The sequence below is a fragment of the Neltuma alba genome, unplaced genomic scaffold (assembly GCF_004799145.2).
Source record: "Neltuma alba isolate B1F8T4 unplaced genomic scaffold, ASM479914v2 tig00001063_pilon, whole genome shotgun sequence".
In the NCBI taxonomy this organism is placed as follows: domain Eukaryota; kingdom Viridiplantae; phylum Streptophyta; class Magnoliopsida; order Fabales; family Fabaceae; genus Neltuma; species Neltuma alba.
The window spans coordinates 5389-29652 of NW_021632310.1; the positions used below are offsets into that span (position 1 = coordinate 5389).

At 37.2% G+C, this 24264-nt stretch overlaps 1 protein-coding gene across 2 annotated transcripts; it reads right to left on the reverse strand.

Moving 5' to 3' along the window:
* Nucleotides 1–309: 309 nt before the first annotated feature.
* Nucleotides 310–17836, reverse strand: LOC114750029 (peroxisome biogenesis protein 5-like). 2 transcript variants are annotated; one of them, XM_028938577.1, is made up of 13 exons: nucleotides 17572–17836; nucleotides 17260–17391; nucleotides 16996–17170; nucleotides 16215–16408; nucleotides 14882–15133; nucleotides 13192–13308; nucleotides 6859–7026; nucleotides 5740–5930; nucleotides 5211–5457; nucleotides 4956–5040; nucleotides 4494–4603; nucleotides 1860–2084; nucleotides 310–447 (listed from the first exon to the last, which is right to left on the reverse strand). In XM_028938577.1, exons 1-13 carry the CDS (start codon nucleotides 17692–17694, stop codon nucleotides 325–327), a joined length of 2142 nt encoding a protein of 713 aa, XP_028794410.1. In that variant the 5' UTR covers nucleotides 17695–17836; the 3' UTR covers nucleotides 310–324. The 2 variants fall into 2 exon arrangements, with proteins under 2 accessions (XP_028794410.1, XP_028794416.1); XM_028938583.1 differs by lacking the exon at nucleotides 310–447 and adding an exon at nucleotides 454–518.
* Between the last annotated feature and the right edge of the window lie 6428 nt (nucleotides 17837–24264).

Consider the following 24264-nt stretch of genomic DNA (forward strand, 5'->3'; position numbering starts at 1 on the left):
AAATATGTCCTTGATTTGCTAAAAGAAACTGGAAAACTAGGAGCTACACCAAGTAGTTTTCCTATGGTTCCTAATCCACTACTAGATGCAGAGGGAAGCATACCATCTGAAAATCCACTTGATGCTGATAAGAGCAGACCATTTGAAAACCCTGAAAGGTACTGGAGACTAATTGGAAAGTTGAACTATCTCATGGTGACTCGTCCAGATATAACTTGCTTAGTTAGTGTGCTCAACCACTTCACGGCATCACCAACTGTTGATCAATTGGAAGCTTTAGAGCATGTTTTACATTACTTGAAGGGATCCCCGGGTCGTGGTATATTATACACGAATCATGGTCAAATAGATATTGAATGCTTTTGTGATGCGGATCATGGTGGATCTAAAAGCTACTAGACGATCCACTATAGGATATTGTGTCTTTATAGGTGAAAATTTGGTGTCCTGGAGAAGCAAGAAGCAAAATGTGGTATACCAATCTAGTGTTGAAGCAGAATACAGAGCAATGACACAATCTATGTGTGAGATAACATGGATATATCAATTGTTGAAGAAAGTTGGTCTCAAAACTTCATTGCCGGCAAAGTTATGGTGTGATAATAAAGCATCTCTACATATAGCTTCCAACTTTGTGTTTTATGAACGCACAAAACACATTGAGATTGATTACCACTTCATTCGAGATAAGATCAAGAAAACTTCATCTCTACAGGCTATGTGAGATCTGGTGATCAATTGGGTGATCTACTCACTAAGGCTTTGAATGGGGCTCAGATTGACTATCTTTGTAACAAGTTGGGTATGATTAACGGCTATGCTCCACCACAACGAATTCTAAATGATATAGTTATTTAACGTTAATGGGATATTCTAGTGAAGTTAACTCAAGTTAATGAAAACATTTGGCTTACTAAAATCATGTTCACCTAATAATACACAAGAAAAAGAAAAAAGACTTTTTTTAAAAATAAAAAAAACCAAAGCAAAACGGCTATTAGACCAGTCTTATTTGTCTATATGTCAAAAGTCACCACTCACTAATTTAAAGACGACCCTAGAAAATGTCTACTATTAGAAAATCAGATAGCGTGTTCAGGCAAAAAAAAATATCAGATAGTATGTAGTTTTTGATTTTGAATTTCATGAATGAAATTTTGGGTGAAGTGATTTAAATGAATTTGTTTTTGTCAATTTTATTATTCACGTCCACAAGTTTTCATTTAACTTTCTATACATAAATTTTATTTCTCTAGACTTCTGGGTGATGTTAATCTTCCATTTCCCGTTTTGTTATATAGATAACTAATGTATTTTGCTTTCTACAGCTTAAGAAGCAGGGAATGAATGCTCATTGTCTGCTCTAATTCTGCATCCCCAAAACCTGGCCACATCTATTTATAAGCCTAGAAGCAGGAAAGTCAAAACCCCCTTACATTTGACCAATGAAGAAAAGAGAGGTAAAGGATAAGCACTGATATATATTTGCTTAGAAAAACCAAAATAACTCAAACTGAAAACTAAGAAAAATAAGGAATTTGACTTCTTTTTTTCCTTTATACTACTAGAACCAAAAGTTAATTTGAAAACTGCATAGTCTCTTGTTTAATAGTTTTCTAATGGACTTAGTAGTGATAATTATGTGAAGAAAAAGGGAAATACGAACCAAAAAGATGTTCAGAGTGAGTTGGTAAAGAAAGGGCAGACACAGTATTTATCATCCAGTGCACAAGTGGAGAGAGAAACTGATATGTAAGTGTTTTAGAATAAGTGTAATTTACCCTTAAACTGAAATCACCTCATTCAAAACGATTCATAGGTTAATGAAGCCATATGGGGATTAATTCTATAAAAAGTACCTGTTGATAAGCCATTATAGCATCAGCACTTTGAACGCTGTTTGCTTGAGTTGCACCAAGCTTGTTCCAGAGAGAGTAATCCTGTGGCTTAAGTTTCAATGCTCTTTGGAATGATTGAATGGCTTTGTCATAATCCCTAGTTAAGTTGTATAAGACCCCGAGAACTATGTGAATATCAGCATCATCAGGTGCAATTACAGCAGCTTCATTGAATAATCTGGCAACCTGCTCAAGAAAAGAAAATCAATCTTCCCCAATTCTAACCAACAAAACACAAGCTGGAAACGAAAGAAGTCAACTAAGCGCTACATGATGATTAATTTTTTATTCACTTCATTATAGATTGTTTTCAGCCAGAGAAAAGAGCAACTAGAATGACGCACAGCCAAAGGAAACAGACTGAGTCTAAGAATAAACCAAAGCAGCTGGAGAATCACCAAAACAGCTATTGAAGCTCTACCAGAAAAGTGGATAGAGAATAATCAATGATAGTTGGAATAGTGGCTGAACATACACTGGAGGACCGGAGGACTGGTAAAGATGCGGCAAAACATCGAGGAGGGTCCAGAACTCCCCAAAAGAATTGAGCAAAAGCATTGGCCTTGTAAGCAATGCAGCCACTACAGTTTAAATCTCTCCTATACTGTTGTATAATTAATAGAGATATCTTTCTATAATCAGGACTTATGAGAGACATTATAGTGATGAGATGCTATATTGTAGTTATGAGCTTTTGATGCTTCATCTTGTGTTTTTCACATCAATAAGAAGTCTCATGCGCCAAAGCTTTCTACATTTCAAACTCTTTCCTTGTTCCATATTCTCTAAACTATTAGAGCCTCAGTATTTTTTGTTGGCCTCCCTCTCTAGTGATTGAGTATCATTTCAACTGCAATGTCTCATTTCTTATTGTCAAACATGCCTCACTAACCATCCTAGGCGATCCCAACTAGTCATTGACCATTGATTGCAGCTCAAAACATCATCCCACCAGCATCTCACCCTGCCACAGTTGACCAAGCATCTCCCTACATAATTTTCTCCTAAGATTTCAACAGCTGACCAATCTATAAAATGATATGGTACCATCAGGAGTCTCCATTTTTGCCTCACAATACAGCGATCAAACACCAGTGGGGACCATGGTGACAGAACCACGGAGAATGTTATCAGAAAAAAGTCTTCACTATACCTAGTGCTACAAGTTTGGTTACACCTATGACACTTCTCATGTTTGATATTCCTCCTTTTCACTTCCTACTATTACTCTTTTTTCTTTTTGAGCAAACTAGTATTACTCTCGTCAGTGCAACTAGATAGATATAGATGAATGATTAATCTATATTACAACCACTCAATTAGATATGTCCTTTGTTGTAAGAGTAGATAAGTCAATTCTTACAGTCACCATACCCCAATAGCTAGGATGGAATGAAATATATTCTCAAATATGACTTTAAGGCATCTAGAAAAAGGTTTGTCCCCTGAGAGTTACTGAATCTTCTTTGAAGGATACATAGCATCTTGGGGGGGAAAAAACCACAAAAGGGAAAAAGACGTAATAGCTATATTGTATGGAGCTGAATATCGTGCGATGATATTGGCAACGTGGGAACTTGAGTGATGAAACAATTACTTCAATAATTTCAATTTGTCGATCTAAACAAAAGGGCATTAATATGTAGAATCAAGCTCCGCTACAGCTTCCAATCTAATCTTTCATGAGAGGACTAAACATAGAGAAATTTGTTGTTGTCATTTCATCAGAGAAATGATGCAATCTAGTCTAGGATAAACATCACTAGCTACATCAATTTCAATGAACTAAATGATATTCTCACTAATGCTTTAAGTAGACCATGGACTTTTCATATTTGTAACAAGCTTGGTGCACGACTTCTACGCTCTAATCTTGAGGGATGCCAGGGATGCCCTAGAGAGTAAATAGATCACCTAAAATTTAGGTTGATTTATTCTTTGATTAGTGGGCTATGATTTGTAGGTAATAAATCTATTATTTTGCAGTTTTGAGAGATAACATTATAAATTTACGAGATATTATTTTGCAGTTATGAACCCTTTACACCTTGCCTGCTATCTACCCTATAAATAAGAGGACTCACATAAGTTATAGCTCAACTACATTTCAAAACTCTTCCCTTACCCATATTATCTTCCTGGGACCATGAAAAGTATAACAAGAATAGAAAGAATGCATAAGAAAAATCTTGATAAGGGAAGGCTTTTGTTACAAATATTTTTAGTTTATCGAGGTTTCTTAGCTTGAGATATAACTAACATGCCATTTAAGTGAAACTAAATGGAGAAGAAATAAGTACGACAGAAAATCTAATTCTAGTTGCAAAATTCTAACTACAAAGATGGAATTCGGACTAAACAAATGTCATGCTTTGCGAAGTTGTTAAAATGCTAATATGGCAGTTAGCCAAGTTTTAGTCCAATGAGCTTAGATCTGATGATGCAACTACATAGGCAGCACATTTCTGCCATACTGTCACAATAGGCTTACATCTTACTATTGTGTGTTCTGTATGACGATTTCTCAAATTGCAAAACTAAATAAATAGATATAATAATAATGGACAACATCAGAAAGAAATAGATTCCACTCACATCATTATAAAACAAAGAATCTGGATGCTCTGGTGGTGCAAGTGTTCTATACTTTGGGTGGTTACATAGCCACCCATATAGAAATTTTAAAGCTTCAGCTTGCTCCAGCTCTGCAAGTGTGGTTGAATAAATTTAAAATTTTTGACCTAAGAATCATAATATAAAAGTCTACAAGCTGTTCTCATCTATACTTTCAACTACGAATTAACAGAAACATTAATGAATTGCAAAATAAGGAATTGTCCTGAATAGGTAAAAGCAAAAAAAAAATGAAATTAAAAAACATTTAATATCCTTGTACTTTCAACCTTAAGCCACTGTAAGAAACAATGTTTAGAAACCTAGAAATACGTAGTGGTCTACTCTAAAAGCATGGTTGATTAACGAGCTTTGAGCCTTTGTTAACTTTTCTGCTCAATGTTTCATTATTTATCCGGGAACAGGAAACATGCAGTCACTGACCATTTGTATGACTAACACCAAGAGCAAGAAGAACTTCGAGATTTGTTGGATCAGCTTCCTGTGCACGCATCATTGCCGCAATAGCCTGAGGAGACTTTAACAGTAAGTTACCGTTTAAAGTGAATTCTCTAATGTCTAAAGCACAGTGACAGATTAATGTAACATGGCAAAATTAAAAAACGATTAACCTGTTGAGGGTATAAAGTTCACAATATAAACATAAATTTCATGGCTTATCATCAATGAGGGTAGAACCTGTTGATCATCATCATTTTCAGCATGAGCAACACCAAGCAATCTCCATGCTTGTACATTCTCAGAGTTTTTCAAGACTTCAGCTTCCAAAGCAAGCACTGCTTCACTTAAAAGTCCTTTCCTGAATAGATCTTGTCCTTCTTTAAATGGACTGGGGTGGCCAACATAAGGATTCAAATCTGAAAAGACATAGACGCCCCTTGAATTATCTGGCCGTTGCCTAACAGCAACCTGCTCATTTATGTACCTTCAAATGATCCCCAAAACAAATTGTGATCAATTTCAGGCCGAGATCTCCATGATAAACAAGTAACATTGAACTAGAATTTTAAGATATGCAGTTTTTGACAAGTTATGATAAAATAAATCAAATTATTCTTGAGAGTACTTTTGTAGGAAAAGTTTATGTACATTTTCAGAACAGAGTACAGGGCCACGTAATTTAGGCATCTCTGGGAAGAAGAGAGAACGACTTATACTTGAGTCACTCGTTTAAGGGGGAAAATATTGGCAATTAATTTTAACTTACTCATCATATGCCTGTGCCCATTCATCAGCAGAATTCTCTCCAAACACTCCTTTAGCAACCTGCGCTCCAAATTCTTCTGCCCAATCATTAACGTGCAACTTGGAGAATTCATTTACCCACTGATCATCAGTTGATATGTGCTTCTCGTTTGTTGTAAACTCATCTGCCCACTGTTCAGGTACATTTGAAACCTAAAACACAATAAGCAGCCAAAACTACATCAATAACTAGGAATAATTTACTACCTCATATTCGGATTAGTGTAAATTAAAATAGCTTGAACTGAAACTTTTTTTATCATTTAAAATTCATAACCAAAAACATATAATTGTAATCAAATGAATTTCCAAGAACTTGCATGATTGATTGTCAAGAGTTTAATAAAAGCACAATGGTTTTCAAAACGTCCAACACAACACTAAGTAACAAGTGAAGACCTTAAACACGATAATCCAAAAGAGGCCCTTCCTGAGAATGGAAGTGATAAAATTAGAACCGAGGATATGACCCATTTGGATTACATCAAAACTAGTCTAAAAGAGAACAACCGCCTCTAGGCAGAAGATTATTGTAATCTGTCTGAAAAACAGCATTTGTTATTTGGTGTATGAGAGATCACTCAAGTCATCCGGCATTCTCCACAAAAAACACAACACTAATCTAATACATCAATAGAAATGCAAAGAAAATCATCCTGCTACTAAGGATGAGCACAAGAGTTAGCAATCTCTTCATAAAGAAATTGAAAGCCAGACAACCCCTAAACTCATAAAAACACCAAAACTCATTTTGTGCCTCCTACTCAAAACTGAGAATGACAGCCAAAATTCCATCCCCATCTATCAACAATTAACCATCTAGAAATATAGTCTACCACAGAACTCCATGCTATAACTTCGTTTAGTTTCCTCATTGACTTCCTTCTAGTAAAGGCCAATATAACCCCCCAAAAAAAAAAAAATTCTGAAAATTAAGCGCATTATGCAAAGGAATAGTGGTTGTTCCAAAGAAAAGGGGATTGTTTAAGAAAATATGTTTAATGTAATATATGCCACAGATTTAAACTACTACCAGAAAGAACGAACAAAATGGCTACACTATAGTTGTATTTATACATGCCTTATTATTTAAAAATTCATCAGCCCAAGTATGTTGATTGTCAAAACGTTGTTGGTACTCCGCAGCCCAATCACCAGACGCAGGTAATGCAGTCTCTTTCACTTGATTCTCATCGATAATTAGTTCACCGCGGCTCATCTTTGACACAAACTGAAGAAACTTTGAATTCTGCATGCCATAAAAGCATGCTAGTCACGTTTCTACCAGGATCACAGAAGAAATATCATAAACCGGGAGGTAATATCACAGAAGAAACATCATAAACCGGGAGGCAATATACAATACTAGTTCAGAAGGCCATAGGATATCCTTTTGATAGAGGAAAAAGGATAAAACACAGTAAAAATAAAAAGCACATGAAACAAATAATCTATGTGATGCTTTCAGCACAAGGTTTTTAAAAGAATATTTTGAGTGTATAAGCAAGGAGATTCAAGAGATACTGTGTTTTCTTCCCACTCTGTTTCTTTAAGAAAGCTATACTGTACAACTTTTATGCATCTCAATTCCTGTTTCAACCGAACAAAGAACAAGCACCTTCCATAAAATCTGTTCTAGTCACCAAAGTTAATAAATTCACCCCAACCAATAACCTAAAAACCAATTCAGGGGGCTTCTTGTATTCAACCAAGCAGGATCAATATCCAGCCAAACTCAAAAAGTTTCTAACAAGTCATGGGACACAGCCAGGTGCCGCAGTGTTTTCAAAAAAAAAAAAAAAGAAGAAGAAAATTGAGGAAGAAGAACATGCATAAGCGTGAGGAAACAGAGATCTCTATATCATGAGTTACAGAGACTTTTCTATCATGAGCTACTGTTAGAAAGCCCATGATATTCTCAGATCTCTACCCATGATTTTAGCTACAAGATCAATCCCTGATTATGTGCTACTATATCTCTAATTAATTGTAATTCAATTTTGATTGATTGTAATCGGATTCCCTCTCCCATCCAGACTCTATATATTGTAGCCTATCATATGAAATAATATATAAGTGAATTACTCAAAATAATTACTCATGGTATCAGAGCAGTGGGTTCGGTCTGAACCCAAAATCCCGTCCTAAAACGCCGCCGGAAAACGGAGAGAGAGAGAGAGCGAGGAGAGAGAGAGTGAGGTGTCCTCAGATCTGAAGCCAGAAGCAGGACGTGACCGACACCGCCCCTCCAATTCTCACCGGAAACCGCCGATCAGCGCATCCCCAGAAGCCGGCGTCAAACGGAGCCGCGTGAAGCCCACGCGCCGTCACAGTCTCCGCGCGTGAAGCTCACGCGCCGTCGCCAGCACCATCGTAGGATCTTCTTCGGCCCAGAAGATGAACCCATCAGATTTTCCACCTCTTTTTGGGTCTGTTCGCAATACCCCAATCACCAAAGGTACCATTCCAATGGCCCTTATGTCCAGCACCTCCTCAAATACTCAAGGTAACTCTCCTTCACCAATGGCCCCCTCTAGAACATCTGTTTCAGTGTCAGACTTGACAACAGCCACTGAACCTTAAGCTATGGTGGTGGCTCACAAACTAAATGGCAGCAACTATCTTCAATGGTCTCAAAGTGTATTAATGTATCTACGTGGGAAGCGTAAGGAGAAGTATATCAATGGAGAAGCAAAACAACCGGCACATAATGATCCTAATTTTGACACCTGGTTCGCTGAAAATAATCAGGTGATGTCTTGGCTATGCAACTCAATGACTCTCGAAATTAGTGAGGGATACCTCCTTGCAAGCACAGCCAAGGAGATCTGGGATGCTGCTAGACGCACTTACTCTACATTAGACAACACTGCTGCCTTGTTAGATCTGAGGAGGCAACTCAAGGATCTAAAGCAAGGAAACTTGATTGTAACACAATACTACAGCACCCTGATAAAGATATGGCAGCAATTGGACCTCTTTGAAGTACATCCGTGGAAGAATATTGATGATGCTAATTATTACAGACAACTAGTTGAAAAAGGTCGAACTTATGACTTCCTATTGGGCCTGAATGATGTTTTTGAAGAAGTGAGAGGCAGAATTATGGGTCTAAAACCCCTTCCATCCCTATTTGAAGTCTTCAGTATGGTTAAGTTCGAAGAAAGCCGGAGACACCTCACTCAAGGTAACCAAACTCCAATAAATGGCTCCACATTAGCCACAAGAAGTTCCCAAACATCAGAGAGCTCTGAAAGAAGAGGGAACAAGTGGTGCAATCACTGTAACAAGAAGGGCCACACCAGAGATGAATGCTGGAAACTGCATGGAAAACCAACCCCAAGGAGACAGAAACAACGACAAGATGGAAAGAGCCACCACACCTCCTCCGAGGAAAGAAGTGATGATGGAGACCATTTGACCAGAGAAGAACTTCAAATGCTTCGTAAGATGCTTGAAAAGCAAAACAAATCAAAATCAGTTCCCAACGTAAACTTGATCTAGTCAGGTAATTCTATTATTGCCCTTAATGCAATGGTAACTAGTGATGAGACATGGATTGTTGACTCCGGTGCGACAGACCACATGACTGGTAACAAGTCCCTCTTCAAAACTCTCAAATACTCCCATGAAAACCTTAGAGTAAAAGTAGCAACTGGCCTATATACTAGAGTTGAGGGTGTTGGCACTGTGGCTCTTTCTGATGATCTGGAAATTCATAATGTTTTGTTTGTTCCTGCTCTCACTTGCAATCTTATATCTGTGAGCAAATTGACTAAAGGACAAGTATGTCGGATGATTTTTGATGATGTTAAATGTGTTTTTCAGGATTCGACCTTGGGGAGGAAGATTTTGACTGCTAAAGAATGGGATGGACTCTACTACTTTGAAGGAAAGGATATGAAGACTAAAGAAGCAAGGAAAGCTATGGTTAGCTCCAATTCTCAGAATAAAAATGTAATGTTGTGGCATCAAAGATTAGGCCACCCCAGCTTTGATTATATGAAGCATGTGTTTCCAACTTTATTCAATAAAAATTCTTCACCTTTCTAATGTGAAACTTGTCAAATTGCCAAACAAACTCGTGCGTCTTATCCCAAACATATTTACAAACCCACTACACCGTTTACGATGATCTATACCGACATTTGGGAACCAGCCAAAACTAAAACCCGAACAAGCACAGCATGGTTTATTACATTCATTGATGATCATACCCGGGTTACATGGGTGTACCTTATGAAAGAGAAATCCGAAGCCCTACAAATCTTCAAAAACTTTCACTCCTTTGTGAGAACCCAATTTCAAACTCCCATCAAAGTTCTGCGAAGTGACAATGCTAAAGAGTATATGAGTGGAGCCTTTAGGGAATTTCTTGAACAACAGGGAATCCACCACCAAACCTCATGTGTTTATACTCCTCAACAAAATGGAATTGCCGAGCGAAAGAATAGGCATCTTTTAGAAGTAACCCGAGCCATTATGATGGAAAGAAATGTTCCCAGCCTGTTTTGGGGAGACGCTATGCTAACCGCAGCCTACCTTATCAATCGAATGGCCTCCAAAATTCTCAATTTCAGTACCCCTATCCAAAAACTTCTTGAGACCTACCCAACCTCACCTATCATCAATACCATCCCTCAAAAGGTCTTTGAGTGTGTTGTCTTTGTCCATAAACATGATGGGGGCAAACTGGGTGCTAGAGCAGAAAAATGCATTTTCCTCGAGTATTTCTCCACCCAAAAAGGTTATAGGTGTTATTGTCCCTCTACTAGAAAACTCATAATCTCCAAAGACACCGTCTTTTATGAGGATGATGCATACTATCCCAAATTACCCATTCAGGGGGAGAGTGATAGAATAGAATGGCTAATTACACCTGAACCTAAAACCAACTCACATCTTAACCCTCCTGAACCCTCCATACCACAAGAAGAAACACCTGAACCAGAAAACCCAAAACCTACACCTCGACCAGAACAGCCCAAAAGCCCCACAAACAATCCTCACACAATGGAAACGAATGCTGAGATTGATGCAGGGGTGACAGAGCACTCAGGGTCTCAACCAGGAGAACAAGACAGGAGTAGTAGAGTTCCTTCCATTCCAAGGCAGCAACATGATTCCAATCCGGAGTTGGATCCTGAAGAGCTAGGATGGCCTATTGCACTTAGAAAGGGGGTAAGGTCATGTACTCAGCATCCTATTCAAAGATTTGTCTCTTACGGCAATTTGTCTACTAGAATGCAAACCTTTGTGGTGAATAGCTCACAGGTAAAAGTTCCAGAGACATTTCAACAGGCCATGAAAGATCCTAATTGGAAATATGCAGCATACAAAGAGTTGAAAGCCTTGGAGGAGAATAACACATGGGATATTACCACACTCCCTAAGGGGAAGAAAGCAGTGGGTTGCAGATGGATCTTCACCCCTAAGTTCAATCCTGACAAAAGCATCAACAAGTACAAAGGGAGATTAGTTGCAAAAGGGTACACACAAACTTATGGGATTGATTATCAAGAAACGTTTGCACCAGTGGCAAAGTTCAATACCATCCAGGTACTCCTATCCCTAGCCGCCAACCTTGACTAGTCCCTGCATCAACTGGATGTAAAGAATGCTTTCCTAAATGGAGACTTAGAGGAGGAAGTATACATGGAAGTCCCAAATGGAGTAATAGCTCCACCCAATTCGGTTTGCAAACTGAAGAAGTCATTATATGGCCTGAAACAGTCTCCACGAGCATGGTTCGATAGGTTTGCCAAAGCAATTAAAAGATTTGGTTACAACCAAGGTCAAGCGGACCATACCCTTTTCGTCAAACACAGTGCTGGAAAGGTAACGATCTTAATTGTGTATGTGGATGATATAGTCATAACTGGTGATGATGAAGCTTCTATCGCTCAACTCAAGAGAGCCTTGGCAAGGGAATTCCAAGTGAAGGACCTAGGACAAATGAGGTACTTTCTTGGAATGGAGGTTGCTAGATCTAAAAAGGGTATAAGTGTGTCCCAACGGAAATACACACTTGATTTACTCCACGAAACAGGGATACTTGGGGGTAAACCGAGTGAAACACCTATGGAAGAGTCATGCAATCTAGAGGTTAAACCAGAAGGAATACCAGTTGACGCAGAAAGGTACAGAAGACTTGTGGGAAAACTGATCTACTTGACCCATACACGACCTGACATCAGCTATGCAATCGGCGTGGTAAGCCAATTTATGCACCAACCTCAGGAAGAACACATGGAAGCAGTGTATAGAATCCTGACCTACCTCAAACTCAATCCTGGAAGAGGAATATTCTTTAAAAGGGGAAATACAAGACACATAGAGGTCTACACTGATGCAGATCATGGGAGAGCTGTGGATAACAGGAGATCTGTCACAGGTTATTGCACTTATGTTTAGGGAAACCTTGTCACTTGGCGGAGCAAGAAACAGACCGTGGTCTCAAGGAGCAGTGCTGAAGCTGAGCTGAGAGCTGTAGCACTGGGGGTATGTGAAGGAATGTGGGTGATCAGACTCCTGAATGAACTAAGAATTCCCTATGAAGGTCCAATGAAACTTTGGTGTGACAACCAAGCCAGTATTGAAATGACAAAGAATCCGGTGTATCATGACCGAACAAAACATGTCGACATTGATCGGCACTTTATCAAAGAGAAAGTAGAAGGGGGTATCATCAACTTGAACTATGTGCGCTCATCTAATCAGATTGCTGACATCATGACCAAACCTTTGGCCAGAGTCAAGTTTGAAGGGCTTCGAAGCAAGCTGGGAATGGTTGACATCTACTCTCCAGCTTGAGGGGGAGTGTTAGAAAGCCCATGATATTCTCAGATCTCTACCCATGATTTTAACTACAAGATCAATCCCTAATTATGTGCTACTATATCTCTAATTAATTGTAATTCAATTTTGATTGATTGTAACCGGATTCCCTCACCCATCCGGACTCTATATATTGTAGCCTATCATATGAAATAATATATGAGAGTGAATTACTCAAAATAATTACTTAGCTACAAATGGTAAGTATATCAAATAATTGTGCTTTATTATGTTTCTTATTCCTATATTACACTTTCTAATGAATAATTCTTTTGTCACGAGTTGATCACTACTTTCCCAGTCTTAGACACAAGATATCAAATGCTGTTTAGACTAATTAAATTGCAGGAGCTTGGCAATGATCAATGGCAGGGTGACACGGCCAATGATGATCAAAATAGAAAGTACCTTCAACAGCGATAACAAAGAAGACAATGCTGCCTACAGCATTTATTTTAAGATAAACCTCCCCAATTTGACATAAATTTAGGGCCAATGGATGTCTGAATGTTTATATTAACATGATTTACATGCCCATGAAACACTAAAATATTCAAGTCATGAGAAGCAAGTAAACCTGAAATTTAGGGTCATTATTTTGTGCCAGTGTACTTGCAAGTAAACGAGTCTGTTCCATTGCCGCTAAGTTTGGAAAATTTGCACCTCCCATCTGACCTGCAGACGACAATTGAGACTGCAGAACAAATAGTAAGAAAATTAATTAGAAAAATTAACTGAACATAATCACATATAAAGCTTTGGAAATTAATATCAACAATAGCAGGAAAAAAGGGAGAAGCAGAAGAGAGTATGTACAATGTAACAATACTTGAAGGGAAAATTACAATAAGGTCCCAAGGAAAGAAAATAATTACAAGATAAGTCACAGAGGTTGTCATGCTCTACTCTAAAACTTGTCATTACAAACTGCTTAGGTTGTTATTGGGACTTTTTAATAATTATTTCCCTTCCTTGGGACTTGTTGTAATTCTCCCATACTTAAAAGCACATTGTATATTATTGAAGATGCCCCATATCAGGAATATTTATTAGTATACTTCATGCATTCAAAATCTACCCTTTTAGGATGTTCCAATAATTAGATAAACGCCAAGACAAGAAAAATATTAAACAGATAAATATATACAATACATGCATAAAATTAAAAAAGATGGTTATTGTTAAATTTCTGTGCAAATAGTAATTTGTTACTCTGCATTGCAAGGGACAGCTTCTAGTTAACATGCATCATACGTTATCAAAGTCCAGATGAATTCATTAGAGCCAAAATGAATTATGTTTCCAATATGCAACATTCAAAACGAGTGCAGACAATAAGAAAAATAACACTAGCTGTAGAATCATTTGCAAAAATTTGATGAGCAAAACTGTGTTGTATACCCTACTTTGAATTAGATTGAGTATTTATTGATCTCTATGGTTTTGAACACTTCTCTTTGGTTTAGGTTCAAGTACCGAAAAGTAGACTTGATTTCCCCCAATAAGTGGAATCATCATAGTGTGTTAGTGTGTGTGTGTGTGTGTGTGTGATTAGGCTAGAGGCTCAGGGCGGCAGCATATCATCTTAGCTGGTAAACATTTTAGAAAGCAGAAGCATCACTAGATGAGTACAAATAAGAAGGATAAATAACCTCCAGGAAAACAAAAGGAAAATAGAAAAGTCAGTTGAACAAGCACAACACTGCCCATTGCTTCTCCATATCCAAAATATAATCCTAGAGCCAAACACCGCAAAGAATCTGAAAACAGAATCCTTGCACATAGACTTCTTGAAGAATTGAAATCTGTGTTGAAGTGGTTATCAAGATTTGGGGTGATGACATGGCTATGCTAGAAGAACAAAAAAAATCATTGAGAGCCAAAAAGATCTGATGAAGACCTGAACATTCTCAATTATCGCATATGCATGATGGCAGAAGGTTTACGTAGGTATTGATGCAATCTTCAGATCAATGATTCTCAATTTCTCAATTACAGAAATCAAAACCAAAACCTGATAAAAACACTCATTCTAAATTTGAATTCCTGAACAATTAATCAAACAAAATGCACCATATTTGGGAATCATTAACCAAGAAGTTTGAACTGTTAGGTAAAGGTCCACCAATGGCTTCTTATATCTCAAACTAGTTTAAATTCACAATTTAAACAGTGTAGCAATGCAAATATAGAATGGTATCAGAAAGTTCAGCACACTAGTATCGTTAAATAAAGCACATAAGAACAGAATCGTAAGAGTTTCTCACTTGCTCAAATTCGGAGACCCAGCCATTCACGCCATGTTGTTGCTCGAAAGAACGAGCCCAAGCATCAGGATTAGCATGAATTTCCCTCTGTTGATGAAATTCATTAATCCATCCATCTGCCACATGAGCAGCAGGTTGCAAGTTACCTTGGGACTCATTCCAATAGTCCTCAAGTTCCCGAAATCTTCCAGGCCCATGTCCCTTATCATGAGTGTTAGTTTCAATATCCAACGAGCATAGGAGTGCATTTAACTGAAAAGTAAATAGTCTTGATGAGTAAACAAAATTCGAGCAATTAAATTTAAGAGAAAGGATGATGATCACATTTTATTTCAGTACAACAGCGTAACAAATGTAGAAAAATAATAAACGAGTGCCCGTGGAGATAAGTGCCTTGGACAACATGACATGCTTTACATATGGAAAGTTCGCATACTCCAAAGGAAGAGTTTCCCTTATTCTAAGCAAAAATTTCATCAAGGATACAAACCATAAAGTGATACAAATTGTTACTCAACTTGGTAATACCAGAGGTCAGGTCAGCTCAATATATGGAAAAATTCACCAAACAAATAATTACTTTTTTCTTTGAAGGAGAGGAGGACAGCAGGGTAAAGGTAGCGTGATATTTCCTCCTTCTTTGCAATATCTCTAAGCTACATCAAACTGGTCCAGATTCACTAGATACAGCCAAATCTTACAAAAGATGCCAAATAAATAGCCCCAGAGGAAGTGGCCACTCTACAAATTAAATATGCATAAGCAGTTGGTTTCCATCAAAGAGAAGCAATTCCAATAATGATCTACTACTTCATTACTTAATTCTGATGAATGTTCACTCCCATTCTTACTAAACATTAGCTCAACCACAATTGATGCTTGAACAAGGTAGCCAAAGGCAAAAGTTGCCCTTACCAAAAAGGTTCCTTCAGGTTGTAGATTATATAGAAAGCACTTGCCAAGTAAGGAATGGGTAAGTAACAAAAAAATAACATAACAAAAAACTGCAACTTGACTACTGACAAATAAAATGATAAACATGATGTGATTCCCCAATGCGTGATTCAACTAGAACAGAAAAGATCCCAAGAAAAAGCCCGATAAAGGCTGCAGCAGTTTGTTTCAATAAGCTTTTTGAGCACCTTGCCTTAGTGCTCAAGGAAGCTCACTCTGAAAACACTGAACTCCAACCTTTAACTACCTCCCTTTTAACTCATGAAAACAGTTCAATACTTGAAGGAGAACTACATAGGGATGCATACTATAATCAGGTTAGTAAAAGAGAAGTCAAGGAGAAGAAGATGAAGGCATGCATGATTTTGAACTTCCTTACTTGGGCATTAATGAATTCTTCACTTTTATCTGCAAAAAGATGCCTGGCCATTATACTGCTACGGTCACGTATGCATTGTTTATCACCTTCAGACAAACCCAATAATGGAAGAGGAGAAGGATGAAAAGGGATTCCACCACGGCCACTGTCAAGAAAGGAGTGCAAAAAGCTGGATAAAACCCTCTGTGGTGTCCCTGACATTGATTGAGACAAGAGGAATTTCAGTATTTAGGATAGGCATCTCAAAGACTCAACAGCAAAAGGTTACATCACCGTCGGCCGAGATTGGCCCCCCGGGGGGGTGTTTGGAGGCTCTAATTTAAGTAAAGCTCCAATTTGACAACTCCAACATTACACATTCCATTAGAAATTCTTCCCAAACAAACTAAAAAAAGATAAAACAAGAGAACACACCCTTAAAGAACTAATCCATTAGTTTTATCTCATATTGATTGTGGCCAATCAAAACATGCTACTTCATAAAAGTACCAATATTCTCTTCTTCTTCTTCTTTTTTCCAGGTACATTCGCATGGTAGATGGTGGCATGTTGCCATTATATCCACCATTGAAGCACTAAAGTTGAGGAATTTTGATTACTAGAATAATGAATACTAAACATGGATGGCTTTAGTGATAAAAGTAGAGCTCAACTGAAGCGATCTGTAAAGAATGGACCCATGTCCTCTAGACACTGGGCGATACTTCATATTTCATGAGAATATTTTAGGACTTTGCCCTGCGCCACGCTTCCAAGGAAGAGATTAAAGAACTGGAATTACCATCCAATAGTCGCGGAACATAATCTACTTTATCGTTGAAGATGTCCTGTTCAGAAATTGGGAACTGACCGACTCTACCTTGAGCCGGAGGCCCATGAAGATGCTGTATCTCATTCCACGTATCCTCGAAGCCTGCCCGATCAGCTGACCGGAAACTATGGAAAAACTGTGAGCCCTGTCATAAGCAGCTCACAAACTTAAGGTCATCAAGAGCCAGAGGAAGACACAGAAAAATTGAGAATTAAAATGGAAAGAAGACCAAACCTGAGAGCTACCATCCGCAAACGGTTTATCAGATTCCAATCCCGGAAGCTCATTCAAATTTTGACGAGCCTCTGAGTAAAATTGAAGGCCAGAGTTCGTAGGAGTAGTTGCAGGAATCTCCTTGAGCCTCTCCTGTTTCAATAAGAAGTCCAGATACGATATAAATAAGGTCACTAAAAACAACTGCTATCAAAACAGTTGACTCCATATTCAAATATGAACATGCCATCACTTCCTCTAACAGAAAAGTTGGTAAATTGAAAGGGAAAAACAATTACTTTATTACGTGAATGAAGAATAACCCAACCCCACCTGTGTCTTAGAGGAAGTGCCTAAAAGAGCGGTGGCCAAACCTCCAAGGGGATTAGAAGCAGAGGAAGAAGAAGATGGATCAGGGCAAGAGGTTGAACCAGTAACAAGGTCCCGCATCGCCATAGCTCCGGCTTTTTCAAATTCAGTCAATACAAGCTGCTGATAACGATGTGATATCACAGCGATTATCCTGCAATTCTCTTCTTTACGATCCTCCGCCCGCACGAGCTCGGCAACCGTGTTCCCCGAGCCGTCTTCGAATGGTTTCCCCACGTGATTGGTATTATTATCCACATATTATTTTGTTCCGGTTCTGAGAAATTATCATTGTCGTATTTACTTCACAAATGGTAATAACTATTTGAGCCCTAACCACTGGGGAACAAAATTTCTTTAATGAATCTGAACCGTTGAGATTTTCGCAACACTGGATGGGTATAAAGATGAGATCTGAATTCTCCAATCTGGACTGTGGGGATCCTGATTTAAACTTTTTATTTGAATTGAATTTTTACTTATAATTAATTTTTATAATCTACATTATTTTTACTAAAAATAACAAGAATTAAGTTAAATTGAATACGAACCTTTCAATTCTTTTATAGCGTGAAATCCAATCTCGTTGAAGGAGCACAATTCTTTTACCATCTGAAGCACCAATTTTATTAGTTTGTCAAATATCTATCATGTCTAGAAAAAATTAATCGTTTCATCTATGGTGCAACATTTGTTTTTCTTTTCTAGGATCTACAAAGCTAGTTGTGACCTTTAAAGGAAAGGATTTAGCCTCACTAACTAGGTAGAAAATGGGAAAATTTGGGGACAAGTTAATTATAAAATGAGACCTGAAATATGTTAGGTTTTGAGGTCCTCAGATAGCAATAAGTTTAAGGGGTAAAAAGATCAAATTACTCTTAATGTTTAATAGATGAGAAAGAGGGAAAATTAGAAAGAAGAAATGGTATTAAGGGGACATATGCTAGAATCAAGTAATGAAAAGATAGAATGGGACCCCACGATAACTTGCTTCTTGTAACCCTCAACACAAAAAACGAAACGGATGATCAACATAGGACTTTAAGAGAACATGTCTCTTACAACTATAGTCATGAAAACACCACAAGGTTGATTAATCCCTTGATATTATCGAGTATTCTCACCAAAATGTGAGGATACAAGCAAGGCTCACATAAGAGAAATAAAATTCTCATATTGTTAATTATTCATGAAACATCCTTCCTTAAACCTTCTTAAGTACGCATTTGGAAGCATTAAGGTTTAAGCAGGTCACGAAACAAGCCCGTGTATTGAATATTTAACATTTGCTTCTCAGTTACTGTTCACTGGAAAATTTTCAGATTTTTTGTCCAACTTTAAAAAATCATAACTAATTATAGAAAAATCATATTGAGGTGGTTCAAAATTCTATTTGAAGCTCTTTAAATTCTCTATAGGAGAAAAATATAAAACTAGACTCAACCCTTGTCAATTCGTACAGTTTATTCATGAAAGTTTACTATTTATTTGGTAAAAACTGTATTTTCCAGTTTCTCTACCCTAACTTTGATCAAACATAATTATTAGCGCACACATCTATTTTGAGTGATCTATCACTTTTTAAAAGCTCAGAATGTGTACTTTAACAATGTCAAATTTCACAAGTAGAATTAATCATATGTCTCACTTCTACTCTATTATTATTTAGTTGATAGCATACCAGGAGGCATTGAATATGGAGGTCATGAAGCCCAAATAGCACGCCTTCTGTTAGAAGCCCAACAAGCCCTCTAGAGTGTTCAAGGGATTTATAGCTCAAGAATACTTACGTGGAGGAGAACATGGATCATTCCTTGGATGATGACATGGATACATATGGAGCTTAACATGACATATGGAAGGCCGCCCCGAAAACCACCATGGTATATAAGTCATCAGAGTATGAATATTTGGACTTTGAGAAAGATAAGAGCATGTTCTAAGAGCCCAAAAGGAGCATTTGAAGCCAATTCTTGTGTTATTAAAGGCCCAACACAATTATATGTGCCTGGAGGAATCCATTAGAGCTATAATCTTTTAAATTGGGGCTCAAATGCATTGTGTTATGGACTATGGAAGTTTCAGAACGTGATTCAACTATATTCAAGCCCAAATGGATGCCTAAAAGGCCCATGCATGCTTATGGACGTGAATAGTAATTATGAAGATCCATTTGGAAGGTCCAAGAAGATTCAAGAAGCATCAAGTGTGATATTATTGACATTAATTAGGATTTTGTTTGCTTTAATTAGTTTCCTATTTTACAGTTTCTTATTTTCAAATAGCAGACTTGTTCTTGAAGTTTAAGCTATTTCCTTTTATTTCTATGTAATAAATGGTGCCTTCCATAGTCAAATAATCATTAATGAGGCATCACCCTTAGCATTTATGTCTTAGGATGCTAATTCTAGAGTGTTCTATTGTTGCCTATATATAGGCTACATTTTTTGTAATTGAATTAAGATTTAGATGAATGAGAATTGAGTTTATCTCTCTCAATGTGTGCTTTGCTTGCATCCTTATATTCTCGTGAGAATACTCGATAGTATCAAGGGATTGATCAATCTTGTGGTGTCTTCATGGCTAGGGTTGTAAGAGACAGGTTCTTTTAAGGTCCTACCTAAATCAACCATCCGTCCGTTACTTGATTCTAGCTAGTCTGTACGTCCCCTCATATCATTAGTGGTTCATTTAGAGATAACTTATACCCCTTATTTGCATTAACAATTTATGATTAATTCTTTCCATATATAATACCATTCCATTTATGCATTAGCCATTCACATACAGCATCATAGCCAATTATACATGTCATCAATATCATTTAACATTACATATCATCAATGGCACATCTATAAAATACATTGATGCAAATTATATAATGTAATACAATAAGTTTCTTCAATTCTCTTCCTCTTTCCTTGCTTCCACTTCATGCATCATTTGTTTGATCATTATCATCTATTAGGGTTTGTTAAGGGAGAGTGAGATTTGGAAGAATCTCAGTAGCAAACATTACTATCAATACATGCAAGATAGATGCAAGTGTATGACATGTTTACTTGATCTAGCTCATGCTTACTTATAACATTTTCTCATGCTCAATGTTTTATATTAACATGCATGGCCATAAAAAATATCAATGAAACAGAACATCATACTAGCACTAGCATCTCATATCATCATCAAACAATATAATGCACATCAATACACAAGTATACATATCAAGCACACAAAAAAGGTAAGTTCACTACCTTTTATCTTTAAGTTTTCTTCTTGCTCCCTTTACTTTCCAACCATCAAGATTGCTTGAACAATCTCGTCATTCCTCTTTCTCAGTGTTTCATGGTCCTAAATTCACAATACACGATAATATCCAATCTATTAAGACCATGAAAAACCATTAACCATCTTAACTCTTAAACTTGTTTCTCTTTAACCTTAAATTTCACTTTCTTAATCTAGATTCCTAAATTCATTCTCTTGGCCATTTCCCACTAATTTTTCATAGGGAATCCAAATATGAGTTTGGATTTATCAAAATCCAACTCCTTGTCCCATTTCTTGCCTTGGCCGAATAATATGCCTTTAATGTCTAAAATTTTCATTTTCAATCTTAATGCTTCCAAACTTGTTTTTTCACTTTCACCCGACACAATTTTTCATTCTAAACTCATTGAAAGTATCAAAATAATCAAAATCCAACCCTAAGGCATAGAACTCAGCTTGGCCAAAATGTACTCAACTTGACCAAAATGTTTCCTCAAGTGACACAATCATGAAATTCAACCAATTTTAACATAAAACCACTTGATTCTTGATCCTTTCAAGCCTTTGAACATTATTCTAACATCAATTTCATCTTCCCCTTAACTTAGGAATTTCATGCAGCATACCCCTAGGGTTTCAAGCTCCCAAAAACCATTAAAATCCATAACCAAGCTCAACAACAATCATAACAGTGAAAACTATACCAAAGATCATAAATATATCTTGTTTTGGAACTTGATCTTACATGAAATCACTTGAATTTTTTCTTCTTCCTTCTCCCTTAGTTCAGTTTGGCCTCTTCCCCTATTCCTCTCATGTTGGTCGAAACTTTACGTAGAATAGGAGGAAGGGGTATTTATAATAAGCAAGGTTAAATCTTGGCCATTGATCTTGTAAATAGGTGGCTTAATCTTAACTGTCTATTTGATCTTTCTTTATGATCTTGCCATATGTCCCGTATCCCTTATCTTTCATCTTGATCAAGCCAAGTGTCTCTCAATCCAACAATACACGTGCCTTTAATCCAACCTTACACTATCTCTTGCATGTCCCTTCATCATTATGGCATTAAAATAAGGAGAAAATTAATAAGAAATTTGTGCAAAATGTAACCTCTAGGCATCCCTCCACCTATCTTGACATTCTGCATTGTATCTAGTGCTTTTTCGGGTTTTGACTTACAGGGTACCATTGGGACATGTTTTGGTATCCTTTTCTCATCTCAAATAAGTCCACATATGGCGCCATCTTAGAGGAGCATAGAAGAAAATAATTACCTACACTATGGACTAATCATTGAGTCATGCAGTAGAAATTTCGCTATAACGGGTAAATAGAGGACTGTTTAAAATATACTCGTACTACATTCTGATTTTTCTACTGTCTATAATTATCTCTTTGTGACTCATTAGATGACTTAGCGGTGTCATAATTGCACCTTGGTAACTCAATAAGCTTACTTAATGCCCTCACGATTGCCTTTAGATATTTTCTTTAATTTTGTCTCCTATTTAGGGGACAAAAATTATTTAATACTACCTTTGGTCCTAATTATAAAAACCAATTGACTAATTTGAAGAAATTAAGAAAAGAAGTTAAGTTAGTTATTCGTAATAAATAGGTGTTGTCTTTCTTAAAATATCCTTACTAATCAAGTGTATTGGTTAGAATTACTATTGCTAGAATGACTACCTTAGGAAAAATGCATAAATATGAGAGACAAAGTGGATTGGGGTCTTATATTTAGGACCAAAATAAAAGTTAAACAAGGTTTTATATTAAGACCGGAGGTAGTATTTGACTAGAGTATTTTACTCAATCCAGAACTCCAAAAATTTATCAGTTCATATCATAAAATTCGTTAAATTTTGGAGAAAATATTTAAATTTTCTCAGGCCATAGCTTGATTTGCAGGTATTTATTTTTGAATTTCTCGTAAAATACCCTTAAACGGCATAACTAGCTTTTAAATAATTCTTAAGGCCATTCTATAACATCCCCAGGTCCCAGGGTATAGCCATGGCTACTCTAGGTATCGCTTGCAAATATTGTTTGCTTTGATGTAGTCATAGCCACCTCATAGTTTTGTTCCCCTAGGTATAGCTGCGACTACCCAGAAAATGTGTCCATGAGGGAGAGGTATCTATACCCTTATAAGGCATGCTTCATGCCCCCTTAAGCCGATGTAGGACTTCACAAACCACCCCGTAGGGCCTAGCATCCTCACTGGCACATTGACCCAGCGCTGGCTCTAATACCAAATATAACATCCCCAGGTTCCAGAGTGCAGCCGTAACCACCCCAAGTGTCGCTTGCAAATATTGTCTACTATGGTGTGGCTGTAGCCACCTCATAATTTTGTTCCCTTGGGTATAGCCATAATGATATGAGGGGACGTACGGACCGGCTAGAATCAAGTAACGGACGGACGGTTGATCTAGGTAGGACCTTAAGAGAACCTGTCTCTTACAACCCTAGCCATGAAGACACCACAAGGTTGATTAATCCCTTGATACTGTTGAGTATTCTCACGAGAATATAAGGATGCAAGCAAGGCTCACACAAAGAGAAGTAAAATTCTCATTTTATTAATTATTCAAAATCATCTCCTCTGAAAAGAGTACATACTGAATTATTTATAGACTAAGACTCTTGAAAACCCTAAAATGAAAACCCTAATTGATAACCTAAGCCCTAAAAGCCCAATATAAGCTTTTAGAGCCTAAAACACTAAGTAAATAAAATGCATCAAAAATAGATGCGAAAATACAACAATATTAGGAAAATCCAAAGACTTTCTAGAATACTCTAACTTGCTAATCAAGATAGAATAATCTAGATCACACACTACCTAGCAGGATCCCTTCATTAATGAGAAGGATATTATTTGACTCTCTACTCATTAATGCAATACAAAATAAGTAAGTCTTTGCCTTCAAGAAGCAATCAATACAAAATAGGAAACTGTAAAATAGGAAACTAATTAAAACAAATAGAATCCTATTTAATATCATATAAGATCAATCTTGATGCTTCTTGAACCTTCCAAATGGGTCTTCATAATTGCTATTCACGTCCATAAGCATGTATGGGCCTTTTAGACACCCATTTGGGCTTGAATATGGTTGAATCACATTCTGGAACTCCTATGGTCCATAACACAATGCATTTGGACCCCAATTTAAAAGATTATAGCTCTAATGGACTCCTCCAGGCACATATAATTGTGTTGAGCCTTTAATTACATAGGAATTGGCTTTAAATCTCCTTTTGGGCTCTTAGAATGCACTCTTGTTTTTTCTTAAGGTCCAAGTGTTTACACTCTAATGACTCACATGCCATGGTGGCTTTCGGGGTGGCCTTCCATATGTCACGTCAAGCTCCGCA

Coding starts and splice junctions, on each gene's coding strand:
- LOC114750029 (XM_028938577.1), bottom strand. CDS start 17,694: ATGGCGATGCGGGACCTTGTTACTGGTTCAACCTCTTGCCCTGATCCA. Junction 16,409..16,995: donor TGTTCCGCGACTATTGGATG/GTAATTCCAGTT, acceptor AATCAATGTCAG/GGACACCACAGAGGGTTTTA. Junction 13,309..14,881: donor GGGTCTCCGAATTTGAGCAA/GTGAGAAACTCT, acceptor TTTGTTCTGCAG/TCTCAATTGTCGTCTGCAGG.